The 18,292-nt window shown below is 45.5% G+C and overlaps 1 protein-coding gene across 2 annotated transcripts in view; it reads left to right on the top strand.

Moving 5' to 3' along the window:
• The first annotated feature begins 9,557 nt into the window (after positions 1-9,557).
• LOC105188807 (host cell factor 2) overlaps positions 9,558-18,292 on the top strand; it is a 27,898-nt gene continuing 19,163 nt past the window's right edge. For both annotated transcript variants that reach the window (XM_011150453.3, XM_025299847.1), the window contains exons 1-2: positions 9,558-9,722; positions 15,455-15,615. In XM_011150453.3, coding sequence (XP_011148755.1) covers positions 15,462-15,615 — 154 coding nt within the window. In that variant the 5' untranslated portion in view covers positions 9,558-9,722; positions 15,455-15,461. The remainder of the gene's footprint in view (positions 9,723-15,454; positions 15,616-18,292) is intronic.

Genomic DNA, 18,292 nt, shown 5'->3' with positions numbered 1-18,292 from the left:
ATAAATCCAATGTTATCTTAAAAAATAGACGGAATTTTTAGAAATTACATATGATGGATGTTCTTGTTTTATATTCTTATTACATAGTCACTCGTATAGTTCCTATGATTTGTGGTGGACGTTACGACGCAAGATTTCCATCAGCCAAGAAAGCTCTGACTTAGAGAAAATAATGTCCTACTAGGTGTCGCAAACAACCTATCCTGTACTGTATGTTTATAAAAAGTCCAATGAAATGTATATTTCAATACGTTCTTCTGAAAGCAATAGAACCAGCGTGACTGACGAATGGATGATACCTCTGACATACACTACGCAGTCAGAGCTTAACTTCTTGGACACTTTGCCTAGAATGTGGATTCGGAAAGGTGTTACAACTCCATCTAGAATCGATTCAAATGATTGGATCATATTCAACATACAACAAAGCGGTGAGTATTGCGATTCTATATACGGAAACCGTTCGTTCAATTTCGTTTACTCGGGAAGCGAGTAATTAGGTTGATAAACAGCGAGATTGATCTTTTTCGCTTCTTCGGCAGGCTTTTATCGCGTCAATTACGAATACGACAATTGGATGAAGATTGTATTATATTTGTGCAAAAATAATCACAAGGATATACACCGCTTGAATCGTGCTCAGCTAATCGATGATGCATATCATTTCATGATGACGCAGGAAGTGAGCCACGATGTCTTCCTTAAGCTCATTGATTATCTATCGAAAGAGCAGGATTATGTACCGTGGCCCTCTATGATTAATGTCCTGCACTATACATCGTCCTTCTTCAACTTCGCAGAAAGTAAAAACTTTAAGGTACATAACTTTGGAATAAAAGTCAGTTTCAACATTTTTCTTTTATGCAGTTAGAAACGCAGCTAACGATCCAATGAAAGAATTTGTTTCTCGGCAACTCCCAGAAGTTAAGTTCTTACGTTAGACATTTTCTGCGTCCCAAACTACATCTTAAAAAGTGTTGAAACCGTTTTGAAACTCAGTGCATAATCAGTGTGAGAGGAAACGTTTTTTTTTAATTCTCGATTGACAAATTTCGTTATTCGATTTTTCTAGAATTACGTTTTAAATATATTATCAAGACATCTGATAACTTTCAAGTACAATACACTAGCAGATGAAGCCACGTCAATATTAATAATGAATTGGGCTTGCAAACTGGGTCATTTCGTGTGCAAACAGAAGGCCTACCAGACTTTGATACAATATCTCGAGAACCCCACGAAAGATTTGTAACTATTCTGACAAACTGCATTTCTCTTTCGCTTTATTTAACAATATCTCTCACGCAACATTTCGCAAGCTATTTGACCGAGGCAATACTTGTTTGTTGCAATGTATTTTCATCTTTTCATGTTCATCATAAAAGTCAGCCGGGTTGGAGGAATTGGGTGTATGTATTGCGCAAGTCTGATGACCGCAAACAACAACATTTGGAATAAAGTGGCGGACTAATTTGATTTTACGAAACCAAACGAACATGTTAAAACACCTGACTTGCACCGAGGACGACAACATCATTATTGATTTCTTGAAATCGATGACAGACGAAACAAGCGGTATATGGACGCAATTAACAGAAAGGCAGCTGATGAAATTATATGATAACTTCATGAAGAAGCATGCGAGGAAAGACAAAGTGCTAAATTTAATTTTAACAAATCTGGACGACATTTTGCCCCAGTAAGACCTTTTCTTTCTCATTGTGCACGACGTCCATAATCGTGTATGTTCTTTACGCATCTACTCATGACGAATCTGTCGTTTCAATATTACAGTCTCCTGGATAGGTACAACAAATTAGCCAATATTATTATGAACGTGTATTCCGAGTGCCAACTTGCAAAGGTAAACTTCGCGAATTTATATATAGTCTTGCACGGCGAGATAGACTCAATATGCGGTATAATTGGATATTACTAACATTTCCTGGCAAAATATGCTTATTCCTAGACGTCAACGAAAAGTTTTCACAGCAACAAATGATCACTTTGACACATCGTTCCTGTTCGCTTGGATAAATCGTAAATAATTAATCAATAACAGATGATTCGATAATTTTAACAATCTGCTTGTAAACGACATATTAATGCTATTTATCCGATTTGTGCACACCTCGTTACTTTCATTTCTTCCGCGCGTGCTGTAATCATCGTCTTGTCTCAGTTATGCAAAAGATTATGTCGTGACGAACATTAGATAACATTAGGTTAAAACACCATTATTTGTCGTGATGGCAACACAACCTGTTTTAGGTTAGGGAGTTCGTTGAAAGCCACAAACGTTGGGGAACAGACATGATTGATGAAATAAAGGGTATGATAGAACTACGAAAGAAGCAATTAGAGAGACAGAAGAACAAGTACCTGGGTCCTTTTTCGGTCATACGACAGGCAGATCAGTGTTAATCAATCGACGGAAACATCCATCTTGAACAAACTTGGATCAACTTTGAAATCTGCGTCATACTTTGTTTCTCTCATTCTTTCTTCTTTAGATAAGTTCATTCCGTTCTTATTACTTTTGTCCACGGTGTATTGTTTTCTCGTTATCTCAAAGTGTACACATCGTTCTACTCGAGACATTTTCGTACGCGATTTAACTGGATCAATACCGCGTATCGCTATCGACGAATACGACATCGTTTTTGCTAACAAATCCGCTTCAAGCGCTGTTCGTATCTGTTATCGACTCAGCAAATTCTGTGATGTTAACATGCGATACGACAGTGCGCTATCAATTGCGCTATCGACTGCGCTATCGAGTGCTTTACGTTTCTTGCCTCGTTCGATCATTATATGATAAACAAATTCATATAAAAGCTATAAAAGTTAAAGTTTCTCGTGTGTTTCGCGCGTATATTATTTAATTATCAGCATCGACAGATGCCGATTAATCTTTCTTTCTTTCGTTGCTACTTCCATTTAACATCGAAAAATGCGATTTTCGCGCGTATGAATTATCTCGTCAATCGTGCAAGTGTCTTTCGCGAGAGATTTGAAAATCACTTGCAAAAGTGAAAAACAAAAGAAAACGTAAATTTGAAACGTGAAAATTGCCGCGCAAAACATCTTTCGCATGTGAAGCTGACTAAAATTACCAACAGTGGATGCAGAGCAAGCTCTGCTATAGCGACACGACGGGCGGTGATATATCTTGAAAACAATAATTGATTTATCAAAAATCAATTTTTGTTTAATTTATGATCGACCAATATTTCTCGTAAAGCAGTGAACGATACGATTATATTGATGTAATGAACAATATTTTATACATATAATACGATTAATAACCAGTATATTTCATAACTTCAGTGTAACATATAATACGATTAACACATATTAATAACCAGCATATTACATAATACGATTAATAGCTAGTATATTTTCCGCATGAAAACAACAGAATTCTACACGACGACTTGGGCTTCGTTGCGACCAATTACATAGATCGAGGAGGACATACAAGGTGAGTATTAGTTGAAACGTGAAAAAGAAGCCGTTTGCTTCGGCAAATAGTGCCATTTGCAGTTGTTGACCAGCCGCGAGCTACCGGCAGCCTCGTAGAAAGTACATAGTCTCTAAAGTGCAATATAATATCACACTCAAACAAATAATCGCAAATGATAATTGTGCGCACTCTCTCCTCTCTACGATAATTGAATGAACGAATAAATAAACAAAGTAACAAATAAATGAACAAACAAGTAAGCAATAAAGAAATAATTAGATAAGAAAATTAATAAATTATTTAAGAAGATCGATAATAAATAAGTTAAAAATTAAAGAGAAAGAAATGAAAAGAGATAAATAGAAATAAACAAAAGAGCAGGTTTATCGCGTTACTGTTAAGTGTCACATGCCCATCGAGTTTGCCAATCAAAGTAATTACGAGGGTAGTCCCAGAAGTACCTGACCTGACGTATAGATAGCGGTTGTTGTTTGAAAAGAATGACTATGGTAGAAAGTACCAACCTTATAAAGCTTAAGTTTGATATTTGACGACGCTACGTTGTTTAGTATTTGTTTGGCAGCCATCAATAGTGAACGCTCTCAGTGAATTTGTAAACATGGAAAAAATTGGTCATCGTTATGTGATACAATACTTTCATTTGAAAGGTCTCAGTCCAACCAATATCAAAGCGGAGCTAGATTCTACTCTGGGGGAGTCTGCTCCTTCGTTTACAACAGTAAAATATTGGGTGGTTTAAACGAGGCCGTACGAGCTTCCAAGACGAACATCGCAGTGGTCTACCAAATGAGGTGATCACGTCAGAAATGGTGAAGAAAATCCACAAAATGGTATTGGATGACCGTCGACTGAAAGTGCGCGAGTTAGCAGACATGGTAGGCATTTCAAAAAGTGCTGTACATCGTATATTGACTGAAAATCTGGACATGAGAAAGCTGTGTGCAAGATGGATGCCGCGATTGGAACAAAAACAGCGTCGTGAGGATGTTTCAATCGAAATTTCGCAGTAATAAAGCCGATTCATAACCATGGATGAAACATGGGTCCATCACTTCACACCTGAGACGAAGGAACAGTCAAAACAATGGACCAAAGTGGCTTGATGGCTATTTTGAGGAGCTCGACGATTCCCACTATAAACAGGGTATCGAAGCTATTGAACATCGCTGGGAAAAGTGTATTGAGCTAAAAGGAGACTATGTAGAGAAATAAAGATATTTTTTCCCAAATTTTTTGTGTTTTCTTTGTTAGGTCAGGTACTTCTGGGACTACCTTCGTACCGATATTTTCGACCTAATGATAGATAAAACGTCAATGTCGTGCGCTGTTCGCACGAGCTATGGATAAACGTCATTTAATTAACCGACAGTTCTGCGGTATCGCGCCACGATGGAAGATCCGTCGTTATTAAAATCTAGTCTTTGAAATGCGACAAGTATGTAACGATATTTGAGCTGACCGGGGCTCGACGTGCGTTTCCGTGCTGGGACTAGCCGTCATTGAGAATATCCTCGACATCTCCGTCGTGCATCCGGGATATCAGACAGCACTGTCGAACATGCCTGTTCAGAGAATGTCGGATTTTGCACCCGGCAAAGTATGGGCGTGCTTTAAAAGTCCACCCCCGGCCTGATTTACCAACATCGTGACGATTGTGCTTCTCGGAGTCGATGACACCGTTATGATGTGGAGACGACATATAAACAAGCGACTGAAAGCCGCGCAGGGAGTGGCTCGCTTCACAAACAAGTGTTACAATTACAATTTGAAAAGAAATGCCAATAATCTCGTAGCGTTTCCGGATTCATCTACCAAAAGCGTGAGAGGTCAACGCTTGCTGTTATCAGGTAAGAACAGGATTGAAACATTGTGCTGAACAATGTTGAACAATGACGGCTCGAGGTAAGTTTCTTTCAGCAAATTTTTCCGGAATTCGGTGGTTATCGCGGCTCGTCTTTAGGTCACGTGCACGACTGAGTCCATCGGAGATTAGAAGATCTCGGGGTTAGGGATTGAAGTTAACTAAAGGCGATTCTCAAAAAAAAAAGGATATCGCGCACGAACAGGATTATCAAGGTTGCAAGTAAAAATTTCAAGTAAAAATACCACGCAAAGTGGGACGACAGACCGAACGTTTCCTCAGGCCGTTGGTGTGGTTTCACCTGTGGCTGAACAAAGCACTCACGTACGTTGCACTTGACTTATTACGTCTTGGGCCTCGGGTGATTGTTTTATATCGTTGGCATTAGCAACACGCGATTCTGCGCACGCAATCAACCTCAACGTCAAATTTATGATATTATTGGGCGTTTAAATTTTACGGTATTTAATTTCTTTAGCAACAATAAAATTCGCACCGCTAAAATGTGCATCTTTTTTTTGTACTAATTTATTCTGCTTTTAACTTTTTAATGACGGAGCTTTTCATAGTACAAATTCAGTAGGTTGCTCTGCATATAACGACACATCATATCCTCTGAATAAAACCGATGCCTCATCAGTGTGTTAGATCCTTTTTTATTTATAAAAAAATGAGACTGCGTAAATGTTACGAAATAATTATAAATATGCTATAAGTGAGTCGATTAAAATCAAGATGTAAGAGATCACACCGAACGAATGTTATGAAGCAATCGTTGGATAAATAAATAAATACTCTAACAGCTGACAAAGAAATGTGCAGAATTTATTCATACATTATTATTCTCAAGTGAACAATTTAGAATCAATTTTCGCATCAGCCATACTTGCGAAATAATCGCCCCTTCGCATCCTCTCTCCTTCCTGCTTAATTTAATCTTTATTATACGCATTGTCGTAGCATCCGCTCTATGTACTCATGATTTCACAGTCCCGATTTTTATCAGAACTTTACATATTCTTACGTGATGAGACTTTAGGAATCGATTGAGGAGCCCATTCAGAACTCAGTCTGAACTCAGCCGTTACACGACGGTGCAATAATCTTAGGGGCGTCGCGTAAGTAAGTATACACGAGGCCGGCCTTGCGGCTCGTGCGTCGCTTCGCGCGTGCACTCGGCGCGAGACACTTCCGTGTGCCCTTCGATATCCAGCCGCGTGTACGAGAGACGCAGGTATTAATTTAAGCAGAACCGACGAGTCCCGCGAGGGCCGGCGAGACTGCAATGAAAGAGAGAAGCCGATTCCAGTCGAGGGTGCTCACGACGGCACATTAGGGGGAGGGGGGCTAATTTAAAGAAAAGAAGGGCCAATAGGACGGCGGCGAAGGGAGAGTAAGCTGGTAAAAGTGGAGGCACAACGGTGTGAGAAGGAGAGAAAGACGATGGAAGAGAAATGGGAAAGAGAAAAACAGATAGGACGAGAGAAGGGGGAAAGGGGATGAGGACGAGCTCGGGATAGCCTGGAGAAGACACGAGAGATCGCGGAACGAAGCGAGAGCGGAGTAATCAATACGTATTCACACGCGGTGCCTGGCATTCCGTCGCCATGGTGACTGACGCTCACGCATGCGTTTGGTCCAGCAACGGCGTCGTGCCGACGAAACTGTCCCGAAATCAGCGATGTCAGAACGAAGACGCGCCCCCGAGAGCCGCGTACGCGAGAGAGCGAAGGTACCGTTTTCTGTCTTGTTCTTAGTGAGCCGGCAACGAAGGCAGGCGGCTTGCTCGCTTCTCGTTACGCGCGACAGCGTAAGATGTTTCTACGATTTCGTTCAAAACTAAATTTTCTATTTTGTTTTTTAATATTGTTATTTCTATTGTTTACCGTTGCAACGCTTATCTCCGAACCACTTTCCCAAACTTTCCCGAAGCCGAAGAGCGAAACGTACGTGTATGCGGCTCTCCGTTATGTGCGCGTTATCCTCGCCGCTACGGTTTATGCGGGGCCGCGTCTCCATTCTGGCATCACTGGCCGAAATCCGAGTCAGTCTCGCGCCAACCACCCCCTGTGCGCGCGTGACGCTCGCTAATGTCGACAAAACGGGGGTGGAGGGAGAGAGAAAGAGGGAGACAGAGAGAGCGTTCGGGATGTGTGTTCGGAGAGCACCCTTCCCAGTCGGATCGTCTCTCGAGTTAATTTTCCCTACGCCCCGCTTTGAGCGTAAAAAGGGTTGTATGAATCCGATACATTACTCGAGCAATTTACAATCTCCTTCTCGATGTCGCAACGCGAGACGCTCACAGTGAGAGGTGACGAGTCATCAACCTGATGATCGCGATCGTCGCGTTGGATCCCGGCGATCTTCCCCCGAGTAAAACTCATTATCGACAAACACCCCCGAAGGCCGTCTGGGCTTCGCTGGGAGAACAGAGTAGTCGGGGAAAAGCGGCGGTGACGGCACCGGTTTCCCGCACAAAGCTACCGTGAGAGGCGGAAAGAAAGGCTGTGTGTGTGAGAGAGAGAGAGAGAGAGAGGCTTAAAGATCTATCGTGTTCACGCTACTTTGATCGTTAGCGATCGTTTCTAAAGCGTAGTCAAGCAAACCGTGCCGGATAGTTCTCCCCCGACGACGGTCATCCTGGTCTCTATAGTCGCCGTCGGAGGGTTCAGCGCGGTAGCGCTCGACCGACGAATATATATTCAACGCTCCGGTCGTTCCCCGTCCTTCTTTCTCCCTGCCTTTCTCCATCCCTCTCTTTCTTCCCGTGAATACCGTGGGGATAACGGGGGTGGGGTGGAGGTTGTGAGGGGTTGCTCGCTGTCGGGGCGCCTGCGTCGAGTCCCCGATGACGACTCGGCTAGGTAGGTAGGTGCTCGACCCGGACGCAGTCGGGAGAAAACAAGCGGCAGGCAGCCTGCTGTTCTCGCGTAGCGCGCGCGGCTTTTTTCCACTCCGAGTTCGAGTTCCGGACGCGGACCGGACGGAAAGAAACAGAGATAGCGACAAAGGGAGAAAGGGAGAGAGAAAGCGTTCACCTGGACCGATCACGAAGTACGGATACCGAGAGAGTGAGGCTTGCCGTAGCTCCGGGTTCCCGGCAAGAACGAGGGAGAGAGCGAAAGCGAGCGAACGATAGAGAGAGAGAGAGAGAGAGAGAGAGAGAGAGAGAGAGAGAGAGAGAGAGAGAGAGAGAAAGATAGGGAGAAGCGAGACACGGCGACGACGTTATCCGGAGGTGGGACCGACCACCGCAGTATGAACGGTGATGGAACTCGCAGGACAGCGGATGCGACAGCGTGAAAAAAACTGACGTTCGATAGTTCGCCGTGCGACAAGTTCATTGAACCCTTTCGGGGACCTAGGGTCACTGCAGTTGATGCGCTCGGAGTTTTAGCGGCCAGGCGGTGCTGGCGAGGAACGAGAGGGTAGTTCGCGACGAACAGTTAGCGAGAAGATATCCTGTGTCGTACGCGCGTGTCCAGAGTTAGCTAGCCAGCCAGCCAGTGCACAGCTGGACCCTGGAATCGTGATCGATCTCCGGGAACGCATCGGGCGATCGTCCTCGTGAAAAGAGAGAGAGAGAGAGAGAGAGAGAGAGAGAGAGAGAGAGAGAGAGAGAGAGAGAGAGAGAGAGAGAGAGAGAGAGAGAGAGAGAGAGAGAGAGAGACAGGAAGATAGAGAAAGAAAGAGAGAGAGAGAGAGAGAGAGAGAGAGAGAGAGAGAGAGAGAGAGAGAGAGAGAGAGAGAGAGAGAGAGACAGCAAGATAGAGAAAGAAAGGGAGGGAGAGAGAGAGAGAGAGAGAGAGAGAGAGAGAGAGAGAGAGAGACAGCAAGATAGAGAAAGAAAGGGAGAGAGAGAGAGAGAGAGAGAGAGAGAGAGAGAGAGAGAGAGAGAGAGAGAGAGAGAGAGAGAGAGTGTGTGTGTGTGTATGTAGTGTATGACACCGCATTCTCTCGTTTCTCTTGCCGGTCGTCCGAGCTTTCTTCGGGGCATTCGAGTGTTTTAGCGGGAGATTCGTACATCGCACGCGTATGACGCGTCGTTTGTCGCGCTGCGACCGGACGCAGCAGCGCCGAGGGCGAGGGTAGTCGTTGTGGGAGAAGATGCGCATTTGAGGAGAGAGAGAGAAAGAGACAGAGAGAGAGAGAGAGAGAGAGAGAGAGAGAGAGAGAGAGAGAGGGAGAGGAAAAGAAAAAGAGAGCGAAAACAAGTCATAGTCATCATCATCGTCGTCGTCGTCATCGTCGGACGAGCTCCTCGCACAGCGGCGGCGGTGGCAGCCAGCCGCGCTTTTAATCGCCGGTTGCATGTGGGTCACGAGTTGCATTCGTCGCAGCTAACGAGATAGAGAAGGTTTACCGAGCCAAGAGGTAAGCCTGTTAACCGGCGTCCTGCGCGGACAAAGACTGATGGTGCGATGATGGCTCGAGGAGCGAGATGGATCGCCGCGAGAGAGAGGGGAGCAAGGAAACGCGGACTAATTAATGCCGTCGGGTGTATATGGAAAAACCAAAGGCCGATCGATCTTCGCGTCTTCATGTTTTCCGTACGATTGTTCAACTTCGTGAAACGCAATTCGTCTCGCCTCGCAAAGCAGACTGGCATATTTTCAGTTCGTTTTCATTTATTGGCATCAGAAGGCCAAAATAATCGCGATTTCTTTCTGACAAAACTCTCGCGTCATTCGACTCAAAGAAAAAAGGAAACTTAGTAGTGCGGAGTTATCTTTCAAATTTGTTCATGATGCAAATCATGTCAAATTCACACGCGTTGCAAAAGATCACCTTCGAAAAAATTTGTTGGCCGAAGGACACTCACTACGATCGGTTTTGATCGAAGAAACGATCGGTTAGTTTCGCCGGCGTGTAATGAGTTCCTCTCTTTCTCCGGCTCGAATATATTCCCTGTTTTCGCGAAGAAACCGATCACGCGAACCGAGTGATCAATTGTTGGGCGATAAAAATTCGCTCCTGACAAAGGAAGTAGAATAGGCGCGTCGCAAATTCTCATTCGCGGCGAGGAGGTTAAAGTCACGTGGATATAGCGCGGGGTGGCTGCAGTTTACGGTGTCCTTAACCTCGTGGAAAATCAATGTTCCTCATGTGCCGACAGCTGTACATTCCGTCACACACGCAGCCGAAGCTTTACCGCCACTTAAGTGTGGAGGCGACAAGTATATGTTGAATAATAAAGAAGACGGAAGAGAGAGAGAGGGGGGGGGAGATCGCAGTTTCCAGCGGAGAGAGAATCGCGACGATTAATTGATGAAATTATATTTTCGACAAAATCACCAGAGATAAGGACGATCGCATGGTTCTTCGCGAGAGATCAAATTCCCTTCACGCGGACGGCCATGTAGCCGTCGCGGAAAGTTAAATTTTTCATTTGCATAGTCACTGGAAATTTGAATAAAGCTCTAACGCGCGGATGAACGTCCCTTAAGATATGCAGCAGATTAAAGGCCGTTCCTTGCGGCACAAAGGGATCGGTAATGAGAACTACCGCAGTGTTTGCACAAGAATCGCCTTTCTTTCATCCGTGGTTCTTCGTGGGTTGCTTGTAGCTCGGGGGGCGTTCGCCCTATCGGATTGTTTAAAGGGAAGCATTTGTGTAAACGGTTTCTCGTCAAAGTAAATTCAGAGTTACTGCGGAAGTACCACCAGAGCGGCGGAATTTTCGCAAGAAAGGGAAAGAGAGAGAGAGAGGCGAGTTCATGCAATTAAAAAACTCTATCATTCAATTAGACATTCTCTCATTCTCCTGCTCTCTCTTTCCTATTTTCCATAGAATGAAAGAAGCTTCTTTTCTTTTGGGACAATTGTCCTTATTTCATAAACGATCTTATCTGTCTCCATTTTAATACTCATCCATTCATTCTTCCTTTGGATTATTTGGATTATCGCATCTCTCAAAGTCCAATTTATCTTATCTGATCCAATTTCATCTGATTCCAATTTATCTTTGTCCAATTTAAAAATCACGTCCCCGATTAGAAATTCCTCTTCCGTTTCGCAAGTTCAGCCCTTAATGCAACGAGATTACATCGAGAGCCACGGGCGCGTGCTTTCTGTCTCCCTTCATCTCTCTCTTCGTTCCCTCCCGTCGAAAAACTGGCGCGTATTATCGACCAGAGAGCGACTTGGCGTCCTCGACATTCGATGTGAGAAGTCGTCTCGCCGACTAGATTTCGATCCCTTTACGATTTTCACCCCTTCGCCCCCCCCCCTAACCGGCCGGCTCTTTAACCCGACTGTCACGAGGGTGACGGCGGCGGGAAAAGGAGCGCGTTTTCTCCACCGATCTTTACGCGTGTGTCATTCTCAAATCTGAACTGTTCTCTCGGCAGTCGCGGCCCGTTGTTCCCGCCGTCCCGAGAATGAATATCGCCAATTGCGACGGTGACATCTTCGCGACGGCATCCTCGACGAGGGACGCGTTCCTTCCCTGACAATTGCAAATCCCGCCGGATATCACGCCGTTTATTGCCACTTTGCACCCGCGTATTGTTACAATTGGCTTTATCTCACGCGAATTCCGCGACGTTTTCGGGATCCACTGATATAATTAATCAGTGTAATTAACGAGTTGGTCCAAGTATCAAGCGGTCGTCAAGTAACGAGGGAAATTTCCACCAACGAGAAAACCGAGCAAACTCTCAGAGATTCCTCTCGTTGATCCGCCATTTCGCCCGTCACTCTTTCTATTTTCGCGCGATAACAAATATCCTCTTCGAGATCTGCGAGTTTCACGTCGGCGGTTCAGATGGTTCAGATTTCCGCGTACGGACGTGCCCGTTGAATTCCTGCCGCGGGAGGGAAAAATATCTTGGAACAAACGCCGGCTCGCATATGGTAAATCCTGAAGTCGATCCCGTGAAATCGCTGAAAAATTGCCGCGCCGCGCATTTAATCCCGGCTTTCGCTGCGAGTGCTCGCAGCGGCGACCGCGACGGGGACGAGGACGGGGATGCGAAGGGCCGACTCGTCCTGAAATCTGCGGACGGGACATTACCGCTCGGCATTCTCTCTCCCTCCTTCGCCCTGCCTTCATCCCCCCAGGCCGATGGAATCCGTCGATATAGTCTGGACACGTGTGTGCACGGCGGCCGTAAAATCCTTATCGGGGATCGCGCTTCGCGCGTATCTACGTATGTACGGTTCCGGCTCCGCGCGCATTCTACGAGGGGTAGCTGCGACGAGACAGGATGCGCCTGTCCGTTGAACTGTGAGATATCCCAGATAAAAATTGACCCGTACATACCGATGGTATTGAATAGAAATAATCCGAGTTCTTGGTCGCCGCGTTTCCATGCGAAAAACCGCGTCGTGAGTTTCCCCCTTTTTCAATTTTTATTTGTCCAATTTCTTCTTTCGATTCTGTGTGCGAAATTACGTGCAAATTTAAATTCCTCAATCTCTCGACATTCTTCTAAATTATTCCGAATTTCTCTCAAATGTTTTAGTAGCTAAATTTCTCCGAGTAAAATCCTCTCTCAAAACGAATGAAAAAAACTGACAGCGGTAGCGAAAATCCGACCGCTCAAAGTCACGAGAGCGAATGCTCCGACCAAACTTAGAATAAATTTATCCACCAACGCAAATACTTTCTGCTCTTTGTATGAGTGAGAGACAAAATGGCGTTAATAACAACAGATTGGCGATAATTCGCCGCGATGCCCGCATCCGAAATTTACGCTCCCTCTGCGCCAGCCTTGTTTCCTCGTCGATCCACTCTGGTCGACTGGAGTGGATCGGTCTCGTTCGGTGAAATGAATACGAGATGGGGGGAGAGACGCAGCGGCAGCGGCGGCGGCATTCGATGTCTTGTACACTTCGGGAAACGTATCGCCTCGCGAGGCAATACGCATATTTGCGTACGCGTGTTGCGTCGGGACGCGTGAGGGTGCATTCGTTTACCCGAAACTCGATTTCACGGCCGCCGTAATTGAATCTCGAGAGCTACCCCGGCCCGGATATGGCTGGAAACTCATAAGGGCAATGTCGAAGGCCGGCCGGCCTTCTTCAACTAATCGGATTTCACAGGGTGGCTCGCACGGAGCGAATCGTCATCGGATACCGTCCGAACTCGTGGCAAATTTTCTAAAGAAAAGCCAAACTACCGTCTCAATTAAATCATCTTCATCTCCCATATCGATCGCGTGTCGCGACAGAGCGGAGAAATTATTTTCATTAATCGGAGGAGGTGCAGTCGGCTTAACATTGCTCGCGCAAATGCTTCAAAGGCAAAACGCTTCGGAACGTCGGACGGATTCTGGATCGGAAGATTCGCGCCATAAATTGCGGGGTGCATTTCTGAACGCGGCGAAAAATCTCACTTGGGAAACGTGCTTCTTCGCAGCTTCCTCGAAGGGTAGACGCGGATAAATTGAGTGAAGGGACCGGGAAGGTTGCTCGCGATCGCGCTCGCTCACGGAAATAGATTATCTCGGGAACAGATGTGCGAGATGCTGTTACTAATGCAAGCATCAAGGGAATACACGCCGGCCAATGTTGGTCAGCTCTCCCGCAGCGCTCTCCCTTCGTTTTAGTGGAGGACCGCTGAAAATCGCCGCGTGTCCGCGCACGTTCGACCCGGCGGCGTCGTCGATGGCGTTTTCCACCCACCGAAAACGCGGATTCCGGACTTCGAACGACTGCTAACGAGACGGCTTCCGGAGAAGCCTCCGTCCAATTATCCGTGTCGGCTCGGTAAATATTTAGTTTCACATTATGCACCCTCCGCGCAAGCAAGACTCTTACATTAGTCGCACACAAAATTACACGCGTGGGCGTAACCAACATCGTACCGTATTCCATATCGGAACTCTTTCTCCCTCCCCCCCCTCTCTCTCTCTTTATTTCTATTTGCCTAGTCCGCCTCGCCGCCAACTTTAATCGAATATATTAAAATAAAGGAGAAGTGGCCGAGGAGGCGAAGCGAGCCTCTATTTCGTCGCGAATTTTATCGAGACAAATTTTAATGAAGGCTTACATACAGGAGGAAGCTCGCCAGTTTCATCAACTCAAAGGATGAGTCATCTCACAGAGAGTCGCGAAATTATATTTAAATGATGATAAACTTTGCAGTCGACGACAATGACAGATACTTCGATCGAATGTGATACGTGCTATTTCGTTATCAATTTTAATAAGGTACATCATTTTTCGTCTTGATTAATTTAAAATAGATTAACAGTACACTATGTAATAACGAACCTGTAAAAAATTATGCGCTGCTAATAATTCGAGCGATTTCTGCAAGCTTTCAATAACAAATCCCCAGACAATGCGAGAAAAGACGTCCCAATTTTCCGAGATGTTTTTTGCACACGATGTCTTTAGACACGCGTGATTTCGCTTCTTTTTCTCCGAATTTCTATTAACACGTGTTAAGGAAAATCTAGATTATATGAAGTTACACAAAGCCAGGAGGGAACGGGTGATATATTTAATTCGTAATCCGTAACTCTGTGGAGATTTCGTATTCTCCTCTCTCTCCATTTATCTTTGCGAAAACGACGGATTCACCGTGCAGGAGCGAAGGAGACATCGCGAGAGAGGAACGGTGGTGGAAACTAAATGCTATTACACAGCAAATCTATACCCATCGAGATGCTCTTTAATTACTCAAGCTCCTAATGGGCCGCAGATAAGAAAGGATCACGAGCGTTACGATGATAAATTTCTTTCTCTCTCTCTCTCTCTCTCTCTCTTTCTCTCTCTCTCTCTCTCTCTCTCGCTATCGATACATCTAGCGATACCTTTTTTTTTTTATAGAGCCCACCTTCACCACTTAAGAGGTACCCATGGAATCGCCAAGACGGCATACGTCATGGGTACCTTCCCGGTGCACGTTCTACCCGGATGTCGGCTTTCCTCCTATCCCACTCTTAGCGAATGGATTAGGTCTGGAAGACCACATCTTTTGCGGGGGGAAGGAGGGGGTCACGAAAAGACATTCTAACATTGGAGGAGGAGGAAGCGCGTGGCCTCACGCCAAGTACTTGCTCCTCCCTTCTGTCCCAGCGATACTTTGATCGTATCTTTTTCTTTCTTTTTTCCCTTCTCTCCCTCTCTCTCTCTCTCTTTCTCTCTCATTTCAGGAAGAAAATGTGGAGCTCGGTCACCGCGGCTGGTACGGAAAATGGGCCAGCACCACCTTCGAGGAGCAAGCACAGTGCCACCTTACTTGCCGGTCACGTGTACCTACTCGGCGGTCGAAATGGAAACCTACCGCTCAAAGATCTTTGGCGATACAGCCTCGGTGAGAGAAACAACTTCATACACCTCTACGTGCACGATTAAAACTCGTATTAAAAAACATGTGCACATCGAGATCGTTAATCTCACTGCGAATTATAGTAGAATTTCCGACGTCAGTTATTATTCTAACAAAAATATAGTAGCAGCAGCAACGTGCGTGTATAAGATTCTTGAAAAATGGCAAATATATTGGCGTATATAACTTAACTCATTTCACATGATAACTGATATTCACATAATGCTTGCGAATCAACTAAGATGATACGAATCATTTTCTATTGTGTAATTATTCTCCGTGCGATCTCCGTGCGATCATAATTATAAATGCTCCAAACACTTTTCTCTCTCAATATTCATAAACGTGAATATACCTGACCATTGACGTGCACCGGCGTGTTAATTATCGAGTCTTTAGACGTCGTATTCAGGACTGCAGTGGTGTCGCGCTATTTCGAGGACGCAGAAAATCCCGAATAATCGCCGGAGCGGAGCGGCGGTATTGCTGCACGGTATTCCTCGAGTGGTGAACGGCGCTACGTTAATGCGAACATCGCTTCTGACCGGCGCCCCAACGCGTCCCATCGCGTCCCTGCGCACCCCATGGCACGAGGGTGAGCGGCGGAATTTGAATGGGGTTTCGTCGGTCTGATCAATAATGCACCGTTATTAAAGCCCACGTACATCAGGCAAATCCGCGGGCGATACTCCCACAATTACGCGGTGTTTCCACGGAGATCGGACGCGCGCACGTGAATTAATCGACCGGCTCCGACGCCGCCGGCCGTAATCGTTGGCTTATGTACGGTGGCAGGGAGAGATTTTCCTCCGAATGCTGCGCCGGAGTTACATCGTTTCGCGCGTTCATCAGCCAAACGCGGCCGGAGTTGTACTTGGCCTCCGGCTTCTCGCGAGGCGATTCATCTCCGGTCGTGTAATATCAGAGTTTTACCGTGGAACCGATTATAAGGCACGAGAGTCAAATGTTAACGCAAGCGATCGTGAGAGCAAACCGGCGATTCACGCTGCCGAACGTGAAGAGGGAGGATATCGATGAGAATTGTTTTCGACCATTCGTGTATTCGCCGACCAAATTTTATTTCGTCCTTCCATTGTTTCATTACTTTCCTTTATTTCTTTGTTACTTCATATTTTCATTGCTTTACTTCATCCCTCATCTCTCTTATCCGCATACTTCTTCCATCATCTCTCATTACATACCATTATCATTATCACTCAGCGAGTTTCTCGATCAGAACTAGCCGTTTCCCCGTGTATCTCGGCCGAATATTAAAAACAACGAAGGGGTTGATGAGCAGGAGGTCTTGGTTTTCGGAAACGAATAGCTGTCGAGAGGCCCCACTTTCGACAGCCTTGTTCGGTCAACCCGTTTGATCTTGCAAAAATATTGTGATAACTCGAGGAACCGCAGGAGAGCACTCCAGCGTTCGTTACACCCTTTATTCCATCGTCCGCAGTACTCGAGGGTAAATAACGATCGGGGGACGCAACTACGGGGTACAGGACGCTTTAAAAAGGGAAAATTTTAACTAGTGCGAAAAACAAGGAAAATTACCGATATGACCAAATTAACGATCGATTCTTTCTCTTTCTCTCTTTTTTTCGCTTCGTCTTTTCGGTTCCTCGAGAAGAAGCGAGCGAGCGAGAGAGAGAGAGAGAAAGAGAGAGAGAGAGAGAGAGAGAGAGTCAGCACTCGGTTCGCAAGGATCCGAAACGCCCTCGTTATTCGGGCTCGTGTCACGAAGGTACTTATCGAGACACAGCCTTGAGTGGCTAAATTGTTTACCGAGCACGTAGAAGTTTCCCACTCGGCCGAAAATGGCGAATCTGCCAAGCGAGCGCGAGCAGGTCGAACGTGCCGCGCGGTTTCGCGCTCTTAGATAAAAGGAGGTATTGTTTCCGCGCCAACTAGATATGACACGTGCGTCTAATCAATGTCGGGCATCTGTGCACCGTCGTTCGAGCGGCATCGAGAACACGAGCAAGTGCTCCAGCTAGCGTGTTGTATACGTTTCTTAGGGAGCTTTCGCGAACCTCGCTATCCTCTTCCGCTCTTCGTCTCTCTTTTTTTCCGTCTTCTCAATACTTTCGGATGAGAAGCCAGTCGGCGTCACGCGGATATCGCCAAATTAGACGGTGGACGTCGCGTCGGCGCGGCGACTGCCATACACAACGTTGCGTCCCTCCACTTATTTACGGGTGTGTTTCCCCTTCGAGCAGTTCCGGCTGAATAAAAAACACGCGACAGAAGTGGAGGGACAGAGAACGAGAGGAACGGAGAAATGACGCGATGTGAAAGATTCGAAATCATGAAGGGCGTGGCTGCGGATTGCACAATGCATCAAAACAGCTTCATTAATACTAAAAAACTTTACCAAAAAGTTATCACGAAGTAATTTATAGATTAAATGCAAACAAACTGGGAAGAATAAATGTTTCATTTTTGAGACTATAATTTCGCAGTGAAATAATTACAATCGGGAGAACCATTTTCTTTCTTTTTTACAATAGGTGTTACTGTAGTATTAGTGACAGCAACTTTATTAGATACATTGGTGCTAACTTCTTTTTGGTTAACTTTTTGGTTAAAGTAGCAAGGAAATATTATTATCGCTGAAAATCGCTATAATCAGTACAAATTACTGCTGATATTAATGCTA

The sequence above is a fragment of the Harpegnathos saltator genome, unplaced genomic scaffold (assembly GCF_003227715.2).
Source record: "Harpegnathos saltator strain DR-91 unplaced genomic scaffold, Hsal_v8.6 scaffold295, whole genome shotgun sequence".
In the NCBI taxonomy this organism is placed as follows: domain Eukaryota; kingdom Metazoa; phylum Arthropoda; class Insecta; order Hymenoptera; family Formicidae; genus Harpegnathos; species Harpegnathos saltator.
Note: the sequence above shows the minus strand (reverse complement) of the source record. Positions and strands in the feature narration are given on the sequence as shown.